Source organism: Lygodium microphyllum, chromosome 10, assembly GCF_053477565.2.
Source record: "Lygodium microphyllum isolate KBCC chromosome 10, Lygodium_microphyllum_v1.1.10, whole genome shotgun sequence".
In the NCBI taxonomy this organism is placed as follows: Eukaryota; Viridiplantae; Streptophyta; class Polypodiopsida; order Schizaeales; family Lygodiaceae; genus Lygodium; species Lygodium microphyllum.
In genome coordinates, this window is record NC_141144.1 from 115,713,692 (window position 1) to 115,732,321 (window position 18,630).

Below are 18,630 nucleotides of genomic sequence, written 5' to 3' on the forward strand. Positions count from 1 at the left end.
GGGTGCTATGTGGCATAAGATGCAGCATACTCCTCTCCATATGAGCTGTGCGGTCTCACACGACTAAAGGCAGTGCTTTGGGGTTTCCATCAACTACTGTGTGTAGCACTTACAAACTCCCTCCTACATCTGGGCAAGCCAGCTTCCCACCGCCAAGCCTCTATTTGTCACTAGCCATAAAAAATACGATACCCTCCTCGGCCTTCAATTGTCCCATAGGCTGCGCCTGAAGGTCCGTTGGAACGGCTCCGTGATGCTGTGCTCCGCTCAGTGCCTGCTACGGGACGGCACCCAGTCCATGTCCTCCTGCATCAGTACGTGTTTGCCAATCCTGGCGGTGTACTCTAGGAACCTTGATGGCTTCTTTGCGACTGCAGTGGCCAGCCAAAGCCACTCTCCCGGATCCCACTCTAGCTCATCAAGTGGCCTTCCTTCCGAGATCCATAGGCGCCACTCCCTGAGCTCCTGCCAAAGGAACAAAGGGTCCAGCTGCCATGTCTTCCCCTGAAGGCCGACCACCCAGATCTCTTCCATGAAGGACAGCTATCCCCTCGTCCTGTTGCCCTCTGTCAAGAGCTAGACGCCCCCCCTCCTGCACTGTGAAAAAGGTCCTAGGTGGAGCGCCACCCACTCTTTTTGCCACCTGTAGGGGGATACGTGCCGGTGAAAACCTAGCGGCCCATACCTCCTCGGGCTGTATAGGCTCTCGGATCGGGGGAGCAAGCCACTCCTGAGGTATTGCTGCATCTATCTCCCTTCTCCTCAGTTCCACTCCTCGCTGGCAGCCTGATGCTTGCTTCAGCACCTCCTCGTCCACCATCCTGTACACATCCTGCCATGTCTTGACGGTACGAGCCGGGCTAGCCTCCCAACCAGCCCACTGGATGTGGGGGCGCTCACCAATCTGTGCCCCTTCCCGGTCCCTGACTTGGGGGTTCCAAATCACCGGCTGACAGTCTATCTCCTCCTGGTAGCTTGGGGGGCTCTGGATAAGGGCCTTACGGAGGCCCTGCCACACACGGAGCAAGCTGCGTAGGAAGGGTGACCTGGGGGGAGGGGTGATCTGGGCTGACGTGACGATCCATCTCAGGGACAGCCTCCACTCACCGCCAAGCCTCGGTCTACAACCTTGAAGATCCTCTTGCAATAGGACCTTCCAAGTCTGCCCTCTCGGTGTGAGGCCGTGGACAACTAGCTTACCTGGGAGGGCCATACTTTGATACCCTGGGTCTATGATCCCAAGTCCTCCATTTGACCGATGTCGTATAATGGTCGCCCACACCACCTTGGCCTTGGAATCCCTGGAGCCGTTTGACTCGGACCAAAGGAAATTCCGTACCAGGCGGCACTACGCAGGAGAAGCACCAACACGAGGTGATGTACCAGGCCGTCGCTAGGAGGATCTGGTTGACTACCAGGGCTTGGCCGGCTAGTGAGAGGCGAGCCATGCTTCAGTAGGTCAGCTTTCTTCGAATAGAATCGAGGACTGGAAGAAACTGCTGGGCGGGAGTGATGTCGAGTCCCACCTGGAAACCTAGGTACCAGACGGTCTGTCCTCTGCTCACCCATCTAAATCCCAGGTGGACGCCCCACTCCGTGCTAGAGTTCGGGTCTGTGAGGAGACCAACCAACTTTCGCCAGTTGATTTTCGCTCCCACTGCAGAACAGAACACCTCAAGAGCCAGCCTCACTCTCTCCAACATCAACTCGTTGTCCTCTATGTAGAGCGCTGTATCATTTGCATACTCTGAGTCTAATAACTCGGTCTCCTCTCTTACTGGAACTCAGAGGCCACGTAAATCGCTCACACGTGACCTGAGGAAGTGAGACATCGCCTCTGCAAAGAGAAGGAACAAGTACAGGGCTAGGGGGCAGCCCTGTCGGAAACTCCTCCCCTCGCCTCTCTCCTATGAGAACCGTGTTGGTGACCGATTTGTAAAGTGCGCAGACCCCGGAAATCCAAGCCATGGGGAAACCCAACCTCACCATGGTGCCCTCTAGGAAATCCTAGTCCACCCTGTCATAGGCTTTCTTAAAATCCAAGAGTAGTACGGCCAGTCTCTGCCCATTGTACTGGGTCCACTTTGTCGCCTCAAAGAAGGTGAATACATTGTCCAGGATGCTCCTATCTTGGACAAAGCTTGTCTATGTGTCATGGATGATGTCTGGAAGCAAGGGGCGTAGTTGCCTACCAATCATCTTTGCTAGTGCCTCTCCAACCGGTCTCTCCCTTTGGGGAGAAGACTGATAAGGCCTTTTGATAGAGTCCTTGGCATCTATCTTGAAGTAAAAATCTCCTGAAAGGCCAACAGTAGGGGGTCCTTCACTACTTCCTAGAAGGTAGTGAAGAAAGCCTTAGATCGGCCATCCTCTCCCGAGCATTTTTACCCGTCCTGTGTATGGAAAGCTTCCTCTAGTTCCTTCTCTGTGAAGGGGGCTAGGAGGGAGCGTCCCATCTCCTCTATGACGAGGGACGGGATGTCATCCCAGACTTGCTGTTTACATCGCTGTCCTCTAGCTGAGGCTGTCTCCTGTTGGAAGAGGTGACTATAGTAGTCGGTGGCAATCTCCATTGCCTCGTCTAGGCTAGAACAAGTCCTCCCATACTGATCTTGGAGGCTGCGTATTTGCTCTCGTGAGGTGCGAGGCTGGTGCACCCGAAAAAACTCCCTGCACATCGTGTCCTCCTTCTGCGCCCAGAAAGCTGCTGAGGTGCGGAAAGAGAACTTAGAGCACCTATCCTCTAGGCTAGCAATCGCTGCTCACGTACGCATCTCTTATGCATGGAGAGTGGGATCCCCTGGTGCTTCCTGTAATAATCTCTGCATGGCCGCAAGGTCCCATTGGAGTGCTCTCTCCTCCTCCCAGCTTTGCTGCCTGGCCTGTATGGTTGCCTCTTGGCAGATTCTGCTCGACTCAGCTAGGGCCTCTACAACCTCCTTTGTGAATTGGCCCCTCCTGCCCCACTCTTTGGTCCAAATTTGCTCTATCTGTCTCGTCACCTCCTCCCTCCTGTAGATCGAGTCGGGGATTTGACAAGATCGTGTATCTAGGGCAGATGTTGGGGGATTTAGAGTCAGGAGAACCGGGCAATGGTCGGACAACGTGGTGTCCCGCCAACTGCCCAATCTGGCCTCCCTGAGAGCCTCCTCACTCTCCCACATAAAACCTGTCCAATCGCTCTAGCAGGACTCCACCTAGCCGCCTGTATCCCCAAGAGAAGTCCAACGACCTCTCCCTCCTGTGGAAGGCAGGGGTCTCTCTAGGCATCGCGTGCTCCTACTGCCAGTAGAAACACCTCCCATGCTTCCTGCTTCTCCTCGGCCATGGCGTGGTAGTTTCTCCCTCTACCTTGCTAGTCCTCCAAAGCCTCTAGGTTGTTGAAGTCTCCTTCAACAATCCAGGAGTCCACCTCTAGGAGTCCTTCCGCGATCTCCACTCAGAACCTGTTGTGTGCCCTAACCTTCGTAGGGGCATAGATATTAAGGACTCCAAGGCACGAGTCCCCAATATCCAATCTGATCCATAGCACCCTCCTTGGCCATGCCGTGGTAGTTTCTTCCTCCTCCTCGGCCATGCCGTGGTAGTTTCTCCCTCTACCCTGCTGGTCCTCCAAAGCCTTCAGGTTGTTGAAGTCTCCTTCAACAATCCAGGAGTCCACCTCTGGGAGTCCTTCCGCGATCTCCACTTAGAACCTGTTGTGTGCCCTAACCTCCGTAGGGGCATAGATATTAAGGACTCCAAGGCACGAGTCCCCAATATCCAATCTGATCCATAGCACCCTCCTTGCCACTATCGACTTGTGGTCTCGAACACAAGCAATAAGACTCGGACCAATAGAGGTGCATACGCGTGCACTCCTACCGTGGGCACCTATGGCGTGCTCCCAGTAAGTGTGCAAGCTGCATGGGAGTACCTTCCCTACCCGCTGGGCCTGGGTGGGGGTGAGCTTGTACTCTTGTAGAAGTAAGATGTCGATCCGTCTGGCAAGGGCAGGCTGCAACTCCTATCGAACAATCAATTTCTTGGAACCACGTCCCCACTGTAGTGGAGGCTATTCACATTCCAGGATGCAAGGTGTAAGCTCATGGGGAAACCTGTGATTGCCCGAACAGGCATCTGTTCGGTGTGGAGGCTGCTGATGACGAGGAGGATCTATGAGGCATGCAGGTGCGCTTAGCTGCCGGTCTGGATGGCGAGCTCCATTCCCCCATGGTGGCCCTCGGCCGGACCATAGGGGTGATAGAAGTTCTAGGTGGTACTATCAATGCATCTATCAGCCATGCAGAGAGTCGAGACTCTGTGCACTGGTAGAAATGGGCCGCTTGTGCTAGGGGCCACTCGATCACATCCCTCGGAGCTCTCCACTGTGGAGGAGCTCGAAAGATTATGCTCAGGTGAGGGACCTCAGCACCAGTCCACTAGTTAATGTCCATCATGCAACCAGGCCACTGCTGTGCAAACAATGCTAGTCCTTCTTCTCCCATCCACTGGGAGGTGTGGTCCGCCACTTGACTCTTCAACTCTTCCTCTATCTATGTCGTCGTCCACTCCCCTGAGTAAGAGGACTGAAGAAAAAAAGCGTAGTTTGGGTCATCCGGTGGTGCTAGTAGATGGACCTTGCCCCTCCTTGACTTATGAACCGCGAAAACCCCCACCTCTAGAGGTAGTGGGAACTCTTCGCGCTCTGCAACTCTCAAGTAGGATCATGGGCCACTACGGAAGAACTTCTGTGGCAACAAGCGTGCCTGTCTCGGGAAAGTGTGATAGGCGGCAGGGGTGGATGAGCTGGTGGCTGTATGAGAGGGGGGGACTACTGGTGCGAAGAGGATGTAGGCGTGTGTGGCTCATCACCTCTTGTGGGAGGAGGGGGAGTGGGTCTGGGGGGGATCGGTTGAACCAGGTGCGGATCAAGGGGGGTGCTCGGTATGGGAGGTGGTGGGGGAGAGGATGATCGAGGGATGGTAGGATGGATGGAAGTACATGGCAGGTGTGTGGGGGGGGGGCTGGTGGTCTTGGAAGTGGGGGGCTGTGGGCCAGGGTCAGTTGGGGGGGGGGGGCATGGCGTGTGGAGGGAGGTGGGTGTGGGGGTTGTGGGGACTTCGGAGAGGTAGTCTGTGGCGCAGGTGGTGGATGTGGGGGGCTGTGGTCTTGCCGGTTGGGGCGGCCAGGGGGGCTGTGGAGTGCTCTGCTGAGGGGGCGTCGCATGCCCATCTGCTCCCTGCTGCCGAGGCTGGGTCTGAGATACTGGTTGTGCCCCCCTCCTGCCGTCTCCCTCTCTGTCATCTCTTGACCCGTGTGAAGCCATCAGCATCCACCTGCGGGCCTGTCGACGGAGCCACCTTAGCTCCGAAACGCGTGCAACCTGCTGCTTGATGCCCAAAGTCGTGGCAGCGCAAGCACTGCCCTGGCTGCCCCGTCACAATGACCTGCTGCCTAAAGGAGTGCCTGCCCGCCTCAATTTCTAGGAACTGTGGGATATTCTTGACCTCTTTCACTGCCACCCGTAACTTTGGGACTCCTGCAGCTGTCACTGCATTCGCGAAGGATGCGGGAAGGATAGTGCCGAAAAGCCGTCCAAAGTCTTCCACCAACTGGCGATACTCAATTGCCAGGCCGGGGAAAAGAAGGGTTACCGGGTGCCGAAGAAACCTGTTGTGGAGTGCAAACGCCTCCACAGTAAAGCCCCTGTACCAGGGGACCATGTGTATGACCCCCTTCGTGGACACATATGGTGAACTGGCGAGTAACTTGCGAGCTGCGTCTGCCGAACTGAGCTTGACCATGAAAATCCCTTGGCCCATTAGGACCGCCTGCACGATTTGTGCTGTACCGATGTGGAGCGTGGAGTGAAGCCAGTCCCGAAGCTGGGCCCTGGCTGGGGAATGTCCTACTACTTGACCATAAATTGCTGTTTCCTTTAGCTCTAGCTCCTTAGCTTGGACGATTAAGAGCTGCTCCTCACAGAGGACGACACGCAAGGTGTTTGACTGGGGGGCACTCGCTGAGTGCGCCGGCGTTTGACCATAGGTTTCCATTGCGCGTCCCTTCTAAGAAAACTACCAATCATGTCGCGGTGCTACTTGAGGGGGGGAAGTTGCTGCAGATAGAGGGAACAACTGGAGGGTGGGGAGGGAACAATGGTGAGGGGGGGGGGGGGGGGGAGCTACTGTTTTGGCAAGGGGGGTATTGGATACCTCGGATAGAGGCAGCGCGTCGGGGGTGGGGGGTGGATATGGCGGGGACAGCAGGGTGGGCGGGGGTGGATAGGACGGTAGCAAGGGGTGGGTATGGTAGGATGGGCAGCGTGGGGGATGGCAGCGCCACGGGGGAGGGAGATGGCGGGGGGCAGCGTTTCACAGGACGACAAGCGGGGGAGGGGCGCGATGGCAGTGGGCACGTAAGGCAGGGCGGCGCAAGGGAGAGGTGGGGGCCTGGCACGCTGGAACAATCGTGGGTGGGGGGGGGGAGCTTGCTACAAGGTGAGGTGGGGGGATTGGCGGGATCGCAAGGGAGGGGTGGGGGGCTGGCTTGATGGCGCAGTCGGGGCGGGGGACGGCTGCACGACGTGACGGGAGAGCGTGAGTGAGCTGATATAATGCTTCTATGACAGCTACTGTATTGAAGATTGAAGAAGTTCAACCCATATCTTAGTGTATTTCAGCCTTGTAGCAATGTAAGATAAAGAAATACCATAAGGGGTGCCAGTTGTGGGGTGAATCAGGTGTCCACTGTCCAAGATTAAGAGGTAAAGTTTGCATTTCCAGATTTGTGTATTTAATGCTTGCTGTAACTTGAGTTAAATTAGGTTTTTACCACCTTGCCAACAAGGAAGGCTAGTTGCATGGTTCCATTGCCGGGACACATCAACTCCCTTGAGTAGGTGGGCCAGAGGCAATTGTGTGCACATTAGTGAAGTTGTATATTGCCGAAATTGTGATCAGCTGGGCGCATTACAGCAAGCATGTTATTATACAGTGGTTGAAGTCATAATGATGCTTTACCCTCTAGAGGTACACAAAGCAATAGAAGAAATGCAGTTGGAATAGGCACACAGCATGGGCAGCAAGGAGAAAATGTGGGTTTAGAGCAGGAAGTGGGTCCCTCTAGACCACAAGATACTAATGAACAGCAAGAAGATGAAGATTATGATGACTAGCTCAAGGCTCAGTTGAGGACAGTAGCAGACATCTTTGCCGAGTTGGTTGTTAGAATTTGGCATTTGCCAATTCTGAGTAGTGGCCATATAATTTTTGTGGTGTGGACACTTCAATAAGTGCCAATGTAGTGTGTGTATACCTAGTGTCCTTTGACATTATAAGTAGTGATACTAGGGACTAGAGTAAGTTAGCCTAACTCTAGTTAGTGGAAAGTTGGTTAGTAACTTAGTGTTGTACTTTCACTCCATCTTTCAATTTAGCAAGTACACTCTACTCTTTTGCTTCAGCTCACTCATTGTCACTGTCTCTTGTTTCTCTCTCTTCTATAGCTGGTGCATTATCTCACATTGATATCAGAGCAGCTCCCGCATGGGTTTCATTTAGCCACCTCCAATTGGTGCCACTTTGCCCAAGGTCTTGTTGCCACTAGCTTTTGTTCATGCTTCGTGCGAGGAAGAGAAGAAAAGTTGCTGAAGATTGAGTCATTGTCCACATAGTCGCTAGCTTTGCCCACTCTAGTTGACACCACTGGCAGTCTTGCTCAGTCCACCTGGTGTGCTAGCTTGCTGCCCCGCATTGTCAGAATCATCACTCTCCCGGTTTCTTGTGGCTCTATTCGCTAGCTGAGCTATTGCTTAGCACCGACTACGCCAGTTACAGCTCGCAAGTTGTGCTTGATACTAGTACTGCTTGTGCCAATGCTGCCCTGCAACACCTAGTCCACTAGAGGTGCCGCCATTACGCTTGTAGTGCTTGTGCTAGTTGATTCACCACCCTGCTTGCAACTTGCTACAAGTTGCACAAGGCTCTTTATGGTCTCAAAAAGGCTCCTCGTGTTTGATACTCTAAAATTGATACTTGTTTGGCTAGCAATTGGTTAAAAAGTAGTCCAATTGCTCCCATTTTGTACATTGAGAATGGGGGGGGGGGGGGGACTTGCTGATTATCATTCTTTATGTGGATGACATGCCTCTCATTGGACCTAAAGAGGATAAAATTGCATATTTCAAGGCTGAATTGAAACATGCATTTGCTATATCAAATATAGGCTACTTACACTACTATTTGGGGATTCAGTTCACCCAAAATCAACATGGCATCATCATGTCACAGTCACAATATCTAGACAAGCTTTTACATAGGTTTAACATGCAAGATCGCAAATCTACGTGCACTCCCATGGAGCTAGACATAAAGCTGTCTATGCATGATGGTGAAGAGATGTCAGATGTTGCAATTTACAGCAACATGTCTTATTTATCTTTGCAACCACGCCGTGACATTTAGTATGCAATATCTTAGGTGAGTAGGTGTATACACAGCCCATGGACCATACGTTGGCAAGTTAAGCGGATCTTCAAATATTTGCAAGGTACTTAGTCATATGCATTATTATTTCTCAGGGGGAGACTTGTTTCCACAGGCTTACAGTGATTCAAGTTGGGCTGGTGATGTAGATACTAGGCATTCAACTAGTGGACATTGTTTCTTTCTCGGCCTTTCATTCATTTCATGGCTGAGTAAGAAACAGTCTACAGTGGCCACCTTGTCTTGTGAGGTTGAGTATAGGGCAGCCTTCACGGCAATATTGGAATGTGTATGGCTAACAAATTGTTGGCTGATCTATATTTACCATTGGAGGGTCCTATGTGAAGTGAGCGATGCGCAGTGCTGATCGGTGATGAAAATGTCAAGTAGAGAGCAAAACGTGAGTAAGAGTAGAGAGTGAGAGCTAGAGAGAGAGATGCACGATGTTCTTGGGTATAATTTGTTGTGTACCTCTTTAGATTATATATATATGTATATATATATGTACAAATGTGCCAAGGGTGTGTTCACACCCGTGCATATATAAAAGGCACAATGGCTCTTTATTCCCAACAACCTCCCACCTAAAGGCAATGTGCCTTAAGATGAGAAAAGAATCAGCTAAGTCTAGATATGTACAAAGTTGAAATACATATACCTATCCAACTCCCATCATCTGTCGGCAATGAGCAAACCGCTCTGCTGGAAGAGCCTTCGTGAGAAGATCTACAGGATTATCATTTGTATGCACTTTGACAAGCTTAATACTCTTGCTGTCAAGTACATCTCTAATGAAGTGATACTTCACCTCTATGTGCTTTGTCTTTGAATGAAAGACAGGATTCCGTGCTAGCATGATAGCACTCTGACTATCACAATGGAGAACATGTAACTTTGTAATGCCAAGCTCTCCCACCAGACGCGAAAGCCATAAAGCCTCCTTGCATGCCTCAATGGTCGCCACATACTCTGCCTTTGTAGTAGACAATGCAACATACTTTTGTAGCCTGGAGATCCAAGAGACTGCTCCTCTTGTGAAGGTAAATACATACCCAGAAGTGGACTTTCTGTAGTCCGCATGACCAACATAGTCTGCATCCGTAAAGCCAATGGCAGATGCCTTCTGCTTTCCAAAGCAGATATACAAATCCTTTGTGTCTTTGAGGTATCTCATAATACCTTTCACTGCTTTCCAATGCTTTTTACCAGGGTTTGCCATGTATCTGCTAACCACTCCCATTGCAAAAGCAATGTCAGGATGTGTAGCAACCATAGCATACATCAAACTGCCAACGGTTGAAGCATATGGTATCTTGGCCATTTTAGCATTCTCATCATCAGATGTAGGACTATCTTCTGCATTGAGTTTCATAGATGGAGACAATGGAATTCCAATTGTCCCCTTTCTCCCCCCCCCCCCCCCCCCACATATTGAAATGCTGTAAAACCTTGGAGATATACTCCTGTTGAGATAGATAGAGTAATCGTTTTGACCTATCTCTGAGAATTCGCATGCCAAAAATGTGATTTGCATCACCAAGATCTTTCATGTCAAAGCTGCCATGAAGACTTTGCTTCAGTGAGTCCAAGGCATGAGGATCCCTGCCAGCAATTAGCATGTCATCAACATTCAGAACCAAGATAATCAGGCTGCCATTTGCTGCCTTCTTGGTGTACAAGCAGTGATCCACTTGACTTCTATGGAAACCTTGAGACTACATAAATGTATCAAACTTATGATACCATTCTCTTGGTACTTGTTTCAGCCCACACAAACTCCTTTTGAATTTACATACCATCTTCTCTTTCCCTTTTGCCACAAACCCTTCAGGCTGCTGCATATATATGTCTTCATGCAAATCACCATGTAAGAATGCAGTCTTTACATCCATCTGTATGAGCTCCATATCTTCAGCTACCAAGCCCAAAATGGTTCTCAATGTAGTTATCTTGACTACAGGAGAGAAGATCTTTTCAAAGTCAAATCCATGTTCCTGCTTGTACCCCTTCGCAACCAATCTTGCTTTGTACTTTGGCGAGGAACCAGAAGTGACCTTCATCTTGTAAACCCATTTGCATGGAAGAGTTTTCTGCCTTTAGGCAACTGCACCAAGTCCCAAGTGTCATTTTTCTCAAGAGAGTCCATCTCTCACAACATGGCTTTATACCATTTCTTGCTGTCCTGTCTGTCCATTGCTTCCTTGAAGCAGGACGGTTCACCACAATTTGTTAATATGACATAATCAGCCACATTGTTTGTACCAGGAATGAATCTATTAGGTTGTCTAGTAGTACTAGACGATTCCCTAACCCAATGATCATTGTTTGCTAGTTGTTGAGCCTGCAAATTTCCATTTTCAGCTTGCTGTCCTGGCATTTCAGCCTGCAAATAAGCATTAACAACTTGCTGTCTTGGCTATTCCTGCACATCCAGTGGCTCATCATTATGGGCAATGGTTAGCTGATCATCTCCAGCATTATTTTCTGCATTTGCAGGTTCGTTTACAGCAGGTATTTGCTGTTGTACAACGGGCACATTTTGTTGTCCAAAAGGTATTTCTTCCCGGAATACAACCCTACGGACCTCCTTAGTCTTTTTGGGCTGTTTATGCGTGTGATCTTCCTGGAAGATAACATCATTGCTGCATACTATTTTCCTTTTCTCGGGATCCCATAATCTATACCCCATTTCACCCTTGTCACTATATCCTAGGAAAATGCATTTACAGGACTTTGGCTCAAGTTTACTGCGTTCTTCTTTACGAATGTGCACAAAAACCTCGCAGCGAACACTTTTAGGTGAGCATATGAAGGTGGCTTGCCTGACTACCCTTCCTGAGGGATCCTCCCTCCCCTCCCAAAGACATGTTCGGTGACTGATTAATTAAGTGAATAGCTGTCATAACAGTGTCTACCCAAAAGCCACGGGGTAATGCAGCATGAGACAGCATGGTATGGACCTTATCCTATATGGTTTGATTTATACGCTCTGTAACTCCATTTTGGAGTGGATTATGAGGGGTAGTGAGGTCCGCCTTTATCCCTTTGCTGTCACAAAATGCCTGAAAGGCCTTGGACACATATTTCCCACAATTGTCAGAGCGAAGACACTTAAATGTCTTATGAATTTGATTTTTAACCAATGCCAAGAATTTTTGAAAATTGTTAAGCACTTCGTTCTTGCTATGAATAGGGTAAATCCATACCTTCCGTGTAGCATCATTGACTGAGGTGACAAAGAATTTCTTCCCCCCTAAAGATAACCCTGGCATCTGACATATATCAAAATGTACTAACTCTAGAGGAAAAGATTTCAACGAAAGGGACTTCTTATGAGACGTCTGTGCATGTTTACCATAAACACAATGATCACAATGCTCAAAATTAGCATAATGAAGACAAGGCAAGTAACCCAAATGAGAAAGCACATTCATTCCAATTTGACTCATATGTTCCGATCGGCCATGCCACAAAGAAACACTTGGCTGCTCGGTCACGGCAACAACATGGTCACGCACACTAGATACATGGAGAAAATACAAGGTATCACTTTTACAACCCCTGGCAATCACTCTAGATCCCTTACAGATCTTCCATTTTCCATCACTAAAGGTGGTATGAAATCCATCGTCATCTAACTGCCCTGTGCTAATCAAGCTCTTCTTGAGCTAAGATACATGCCGTACATGGTGAAGTGTGAAGATAGAACCATGTTGAAAGTGCAATTGCACATTGCCAATACCTACAATGGCACATGCATAGTTGTCCCCAAGATGAACAACACCATGTCGACCCCCTATATAGTCAGAAAACCACATACGATGAGGGGTGACATAAAAGGAAGCACCTGAATCTAGAATCAAAGTGTGCATGTCATCATCCATATTGACAAGTGAAGCATGTGTACCAAAGTGTGAAGAGACAAAGAGTACATCATTCCCACTATCACTGTCATGAGTGACTACATTCACCTCTTCAATTTTGACACTACTCTTCTTAGGCTACCTCTCTTTCTTCTCTTCCTTGCTATTATCTGTCTTGTTGCCCTTTTTTTTCTCTTTCTTCCATTTGTAGCAGTTACGTTTAAAGTGACCCGTCTTGCCACAATGATGCCATTCAACATCCTTACCACGTGATTTATTGCGTCCCTTGCTATCAGATTTGTCTTTTTGCTGTGCTTTGTTCCTAGTATGCAAAAGCATTGGAAGACTTACTGGATGCATTGTTCTACCGATTCATTTCTTCCATGAGTAGAGCACTCTCTACATTAGCATACAAAAGCATCGCATTAGAATTGCTCATAGCAATCCTGAATGTATCCCAACTCTTTGGCAGAGTGCAAAGCAAGAACATAGCCGTAAATTCTTCATCAATCATGAATTTCAAGGCAACCAGCTGGCTGAAAATGGAGTTAAACTCACTGAAGTGAGTAGACATTGCTGTACCCTCTTTCATACGCAAATCCATAAGCTTTTTCAGCCGGTAAACTTTGGTTGTTGTACTCTTCTAGGCATACAGTTCTTGAAGTCGAGTCCAAATAGCATAGGCAGAATCCAAGCCTTCAATGTTAAACAGCAAGGCATCATAAATCGATAGCTCAATGGTTGAGCGTGCAAGCTCATTTAACTCATCCCAGTATTCCTTTTCCATATCTGCGGGCTTTGCCCGTTTGGTCTTAATCAGCCTTGCCTGTTTTTCTGCAACATTAGCACTGTTTTTGCCAGACTGCAAAGTTATGTGCCCGTTCAAGCTTCTTAATGTGCATGAGATGACTGCAGTCACTACTGCCAGCCATGATTTTCAGCCCAAATGTGACAAAAAAACTCAGCAAATGGAGGTCCAAATTGCCACACAAGTGACCAAGGTACAAAAAGTACCATTCAGCAATAAATAACCACGTAAAAGCAGAAATTTCAGATCTGCAAATGAATTTTCAGAAGCACCAAACCTTGTGCTATAGCACTCAACAACTGATTACAGCTGTTCCAAGGACAAATACATCACGTTACATGAGAAGTCCCAAATTTTAGCTGCAATTTTTGTTGTACATGCACCCACGGGCACAAAATTTGACACGCATGGTCAAAAGCCCCAAATTTTTTTTGCTCAAAGCATCGACCATACATCTGCACTGTCTTTGACATGCATAGAATAGGCCAAATTTGCCAAAATAGAGCAATTTCAGCAAAACCCCCAAAATTTTCTAAGTGCTAGGTGTCCAAATTGCATGGAGTTAAACCCGTATGTACATAAAATGACCAAATGGCGCACAAATTTCGCCCAAACAGCAAAAGCCCCAGATTGGATGGGGTTCTATGTGCATCAATGTCGAGAAATTGGGAAAATTTCAGCCCAATTCTTTCATGTACATGAAAAGCCCCAAATGTCGGAGGCAAAATGTTACAAATTCTTGCAATTTCTAAGACAAATATCACTGTTGTGTCTTGCTCGCATCAAATCTGGACAAATCCCCAAATTTTTGGCACAAAACTGTCTAAAATTCTGAACTGTGCTTGCATGCACGAATGCCCGTCAGTGGGCAAAGGGCAAGCGCTTGTAGGGAACCTTTGAAAAGTAAAAATTTTGCAAAAGAAACGTGACGAATCTGCCTCATTTACAGTCGCCAGCCCGTCGCCTGCTCGCATGATCTTCTCGTGACTGACCTGGAAATGACGTTTTGACTTGTGCCGGAAGTTCGTGACCTGCGCGTGATTGCGTTTGACCAAGAAATGATGATTTTGACCTGTGTGCAACTTGGAACTGTCGCTTGGCTGAAAAACGTCACCTGTTGACCTGCGCCTGACTGCACAAGCTATCTCTTGTCTGAAAATGTGGCCTGTTGACCTGCACTTGACTGCATGAGCTGTCGTAGCTGTCGCCTGTCTATCTAATGAAAGAACAATGACGAGCTGACCTACACGGATTCCGAGAAGCGCGAACACTTGAGCTGTAGCTTTGATACTAGTTTGAAGTGAGCGATGCGTAGTGGCGATGCAATGTCCAGTGATGAAAATGTCAAGTAGAGAGCAAAACGTGAGCAAGAGTAGAGAGTGAGAGTGAGAGAGAGAGATGCACGATGTTCTCGGGTACAATTTGTTGTGTGTACCTCTTTAGGTTTTAGATAGATATTTATAAAAGTACAAATGTGCTAAGGGTGTGTTCATACCTGTGCACATATAAAAGGCACGATGGCCCTTAATTCCCAACACCTATGCCCATTCTCTTTGATAGATAAGAGCGCTATTGCAGTAGCATGAAATCTTGTGTTTCATGCTTGCATAAAACACGTTGAGGTGCATTACCACTATGTCAGAGAGAGTTGCCGTGCAAGAGAGATTAGCTTGATGTATATATGCAAGAGGAAAATATTGCAAGTATTTTCACCAAAGCATTGCTATACAAGAAATATGAGGCTTTTCAAAGTGCTTGAACTTATTACCTTTTGGTGATTGATCAACCTTGTACTTCATCACATTGGCACTTTAGGGGGGTGTTAGAATTTGCCAATTTTGGACAATGCCCATGTAATTTGAGTGGTGTGAATACTTCAATAAGTGTCAATGTAGTGTGTGTATATCTAGTGTCCTTTGATTGTAATGTAGTGACACTAGGGACTAGGGTAATTTAGCCTAACTGTAGTTAGTTGGTGGAAGACTGGTTAGGTTAACCTATGACCTAACTTAGTTTTGTAACTTGTACTTTCACTCTATCTTTCAGTTTAGCAATTACACTAATCTCTTTTGCTTTACCTCACTCATTGTCACTCTCATTTCTCTCTCTTCCATAGCTGGTGCATTTTCTCACATTAGCCAAGGATCCTTAGTTTATACCATCCTCAAACTTTCCAAAGAAGAAGAACAAGGGTAAGAAGATGTTGTCATCCTCTAAAGCTTCTAGACAACAAGAAGCTTCTAAAGAAGAGTCATTGCAACCTCAACATGCACCAAAAGTTAGTGATGAGCAAAAGCAAATAGTGCAAGTTGGGCAAGATATGCAAATGCAAGGCGATGTCGGTAGTGCGAATCCAATGGATTTTGGTCAGCAAGGCATGCATGCAAATATGGGACACTTCGGGTACTAGTGATATGATATTTCCTACTATGGCTGGTCAAGGATTGCATTTGCGAATGTATGGCACAAATCCTTATGATATGCAGCAACCCATGCATGGAATGCAAAACCCAACGTATCCATGTATGGCAAGTGGAATGTAAAACCCCATGTATGGTAGTATGGGTATGATACCCAAGGCACAAAGCGGCATGTTTGGTAGTATGGTAGTATGGGCATGATGCCTAGGGCATAAAGTGGCATGTATAGTGATGCATCTGCACTCCTTGGTATGTATGGGGCTTAAAGAATGAATGTTGGTCATGTAAATACTTCATATGGTGCTGCTTATAATGCAAATACAATGAATGCACCCTTTTGCAGTTGCCAATTTATGAGAATTTGACTCCAATAGGGCCAACAAAGGACTATGATGAGGGTGGTAAAGGGGTGGACTTTGAGGCCTCAAATGGTGTGCAAGATAGATTGAAAGCCATGACTTTCATTCGATAGTTTGATGCAGCTTACTCTGGAGGCAACTTCATGAAATCTTGTAAGATTCAAAATCATGGTACCTTTTTGAATGAAAATGCATTGCAGTGGTGGTCCACACTTCTAATGCAAGGTAGGGTATTGCCAACATGGGTACACTTTTAAGCAAATTTTTGCTTCTAATTGGTTGATGAGCACCTTTGAAGTGGATATCATGGTGGCCTGGATTATGTTGAATGTATCACAATGCAAAAATATGGAGCAATAAGTCCATCATTGACTGGGTAAGGGCACAATTGCATGTCAATCCCAGCCAAGCACCAAGGCTGTAGGGGTTACTTCTTTTGCATGGAATGTGGCCTTGAGAGGTAGGCTGAAATGCCTCCAACTTGTAGACATGACACAACACAAGCTACACAAGTACAAAAAGAAAACATTGGGGTGGATATCATGCTCACCTCCTGCCATGAGCTTAAATGGGCTCACACTTGAGCTTGGGGCTAGCATCATGTTGGGCCAAGCTTCCATCCCAAGGAGCAATATCCCATATTATCAGCCTACACCATTTTGATGCATGCATGGAGCTGCTTGGGGTCTAGAGTCCAAGAGTGAATTGTGTGAGAGATGTCACACAAATGAGCTTCTAAGTCCAATTCATAGAACACATTAACCACCCAAGACCTATGATACAATTACAATTCAAGATCATTTAAGTGTCCCAACTTTTAGAATGCATTGACACGTAGTGATCAAATGGTTAGTGGTCCCTTAAGGGCCAATGCTGTGGGTGTCCATTCGGGATGTCCAAGGATGTAACACTTGATGCTCACTCACACCAATGCTTAAGGGATGAAAAGAAAGGTGAAGATGGGTAGCTTGTATTAGCTATCTCATAGGAAACAAATACATGTTGTGTTGTTAATGCATATTTGAAGGCCCAAACTCCTAGATTTCATAGTGGGGCTCTTTCTGACCCTTTGGCCTCCAAAAATAAGGTTTACAAAGCCTAGAAATAGGGCAACAAGATTTTCTACTTTCTACAAATGTTTACAAGGCAAGATCACTAGTTATAGTCATGTGATGTGCAAGCCACGAGGTTAACTATTTGCTTTGTACAATAGTTGTAACTTTTAGTTCATAACATGGTAGTGATCTAGAAATTTGGATAGGACCTTTGTGATCTTGCTCGTTTTGGTCTATTTTTTTTCGTGCATTTGTGTCTCCACCATGCCTCACATATTGTTACTTTTTTGCTAAACATTGATAGGTTTATTGTGCATCCTAAGCCCAAAGCTTCTACATGCATGTGAAAAACTAAGTGCATGGCCATTAATGTTCACCACATCGCTGATGTGCACACACATGCAAGCATGCATGCACGACATGTACACAACATTTTTGGAGCTTTGGTCCATATTGTGAAGATGTTGGTTGTAACACCCTTACAAATCTCCAACCTTTACAAAATGACATAGCACAAACCATATAGGCACAAAAAGAAACATAGAGGGATGGACACCTAATCTACCTCCTAGCCATAGACCCAAATGGTATCATGCTGGAGCAACACATTGGACCAAGCTCCCATTGCAAGGAGTGGTCTCATATACCATCGGTCCACACCATTGGATGGGGCCCTGGGGGTCTACAGTCCAACTATGATGACCACAAGAGATGTGGCACAAATGATCCTTTGTGTCCTTTTTATAGGACTGCTTAGACTTCCCTAGCATTTAGGCGCACTCACCTACAAGACCCTTAGCCACCATAGCTTTAGAATGTGTTCACACCTAGTGATCTAATGGTCAATGGTCGATGGTTAGTGGTCAGTGCTACAAGCACCCATCCAAGATGTCCAAGGATGTAACATTGCCTATGAAATTTCTTTTTCGCCTTTTGAAGACTATGTTGGAAGACAATTAATAATAAATTTCTTTTCGCTTACCTCTCTTACATTCCCTAATGCTTTGCTTTCATTTTTTCATCAGGCTGGTTGTGCAAAGGAGTTGTCTCGTGATAAACTTGCTGATGCCGACCTATTGCAAATAAAGGTGACTCATTTTATTGCTGATGTTCAAATTTCAGAGAATTTATTAAGCAGAACTACTTTAACATCTATGCCTTAACAGCAGCTTTTTTTCTTTAACCTCTCTAGAGCAGAGTTGTTTCAACATCTAATTAAGAGCAAAATTATTTTCTTCTGATGATAGATGGTTGGCCATGGGTTGTGGTCACACAAACCAGTTGATGATTTTACGGAGGATGCTGAAAATAGCGAGATATCTGCTTCTCTACAAACGCCAAATGAGTTAGTTTTGGCTGGAAAAGCTTTTTTGCAATGGTTTGGAGTTAATCCATGGAGAAGTAAAGGAGGGAAAAGGCATGTAATGGGTAACAAAGAAAATGACATTGTGAATGATAATCATAATGTAGCCTCAGAAGAAAGCAAATTAACAACAGGTGAAAGAGAAGCTACATTGCCTCAGATTTGGGACAGGTGGACTTTGTATGGTGCTACTTGGCTAGCAAAGGTTGGCGATGCAGCTAGGAGGTTTGCAAAATTTTGGGTAAGTAAACTTGGGTGGTTTTCTGAACATGTGCTCTATGGTACAGGTTGCAT

At 47.0% G+C, this 18,630-nt stretch overlaps 1 protein-coding gene across 1 annotated transcript in view; it reads left to right on the forward strand.

The window, feature by feature from the left end:
• LOC148030468 (S3 self-incompatibility locus-linked pollen protein) overlaps positions 1-18,630 on the forward strand; it is a 126,609-nt gene that overhangs the window by 19,453 nt on the left and 88,526 nt on the right. The window contains exons 2-3 of the mRNA XM_087686797.1: positions 17,999-18,061; positions 18,221-18,577. Coding sequence (XP_087542923.1) covers positions 17,999-18,061; positions 18,221-18,577 — 420 coding nt within the window. The remainder of the gene's footprint in view (positions 1-17,998; positions 18,062-18,220; positions 18,578-18,630) is intronic.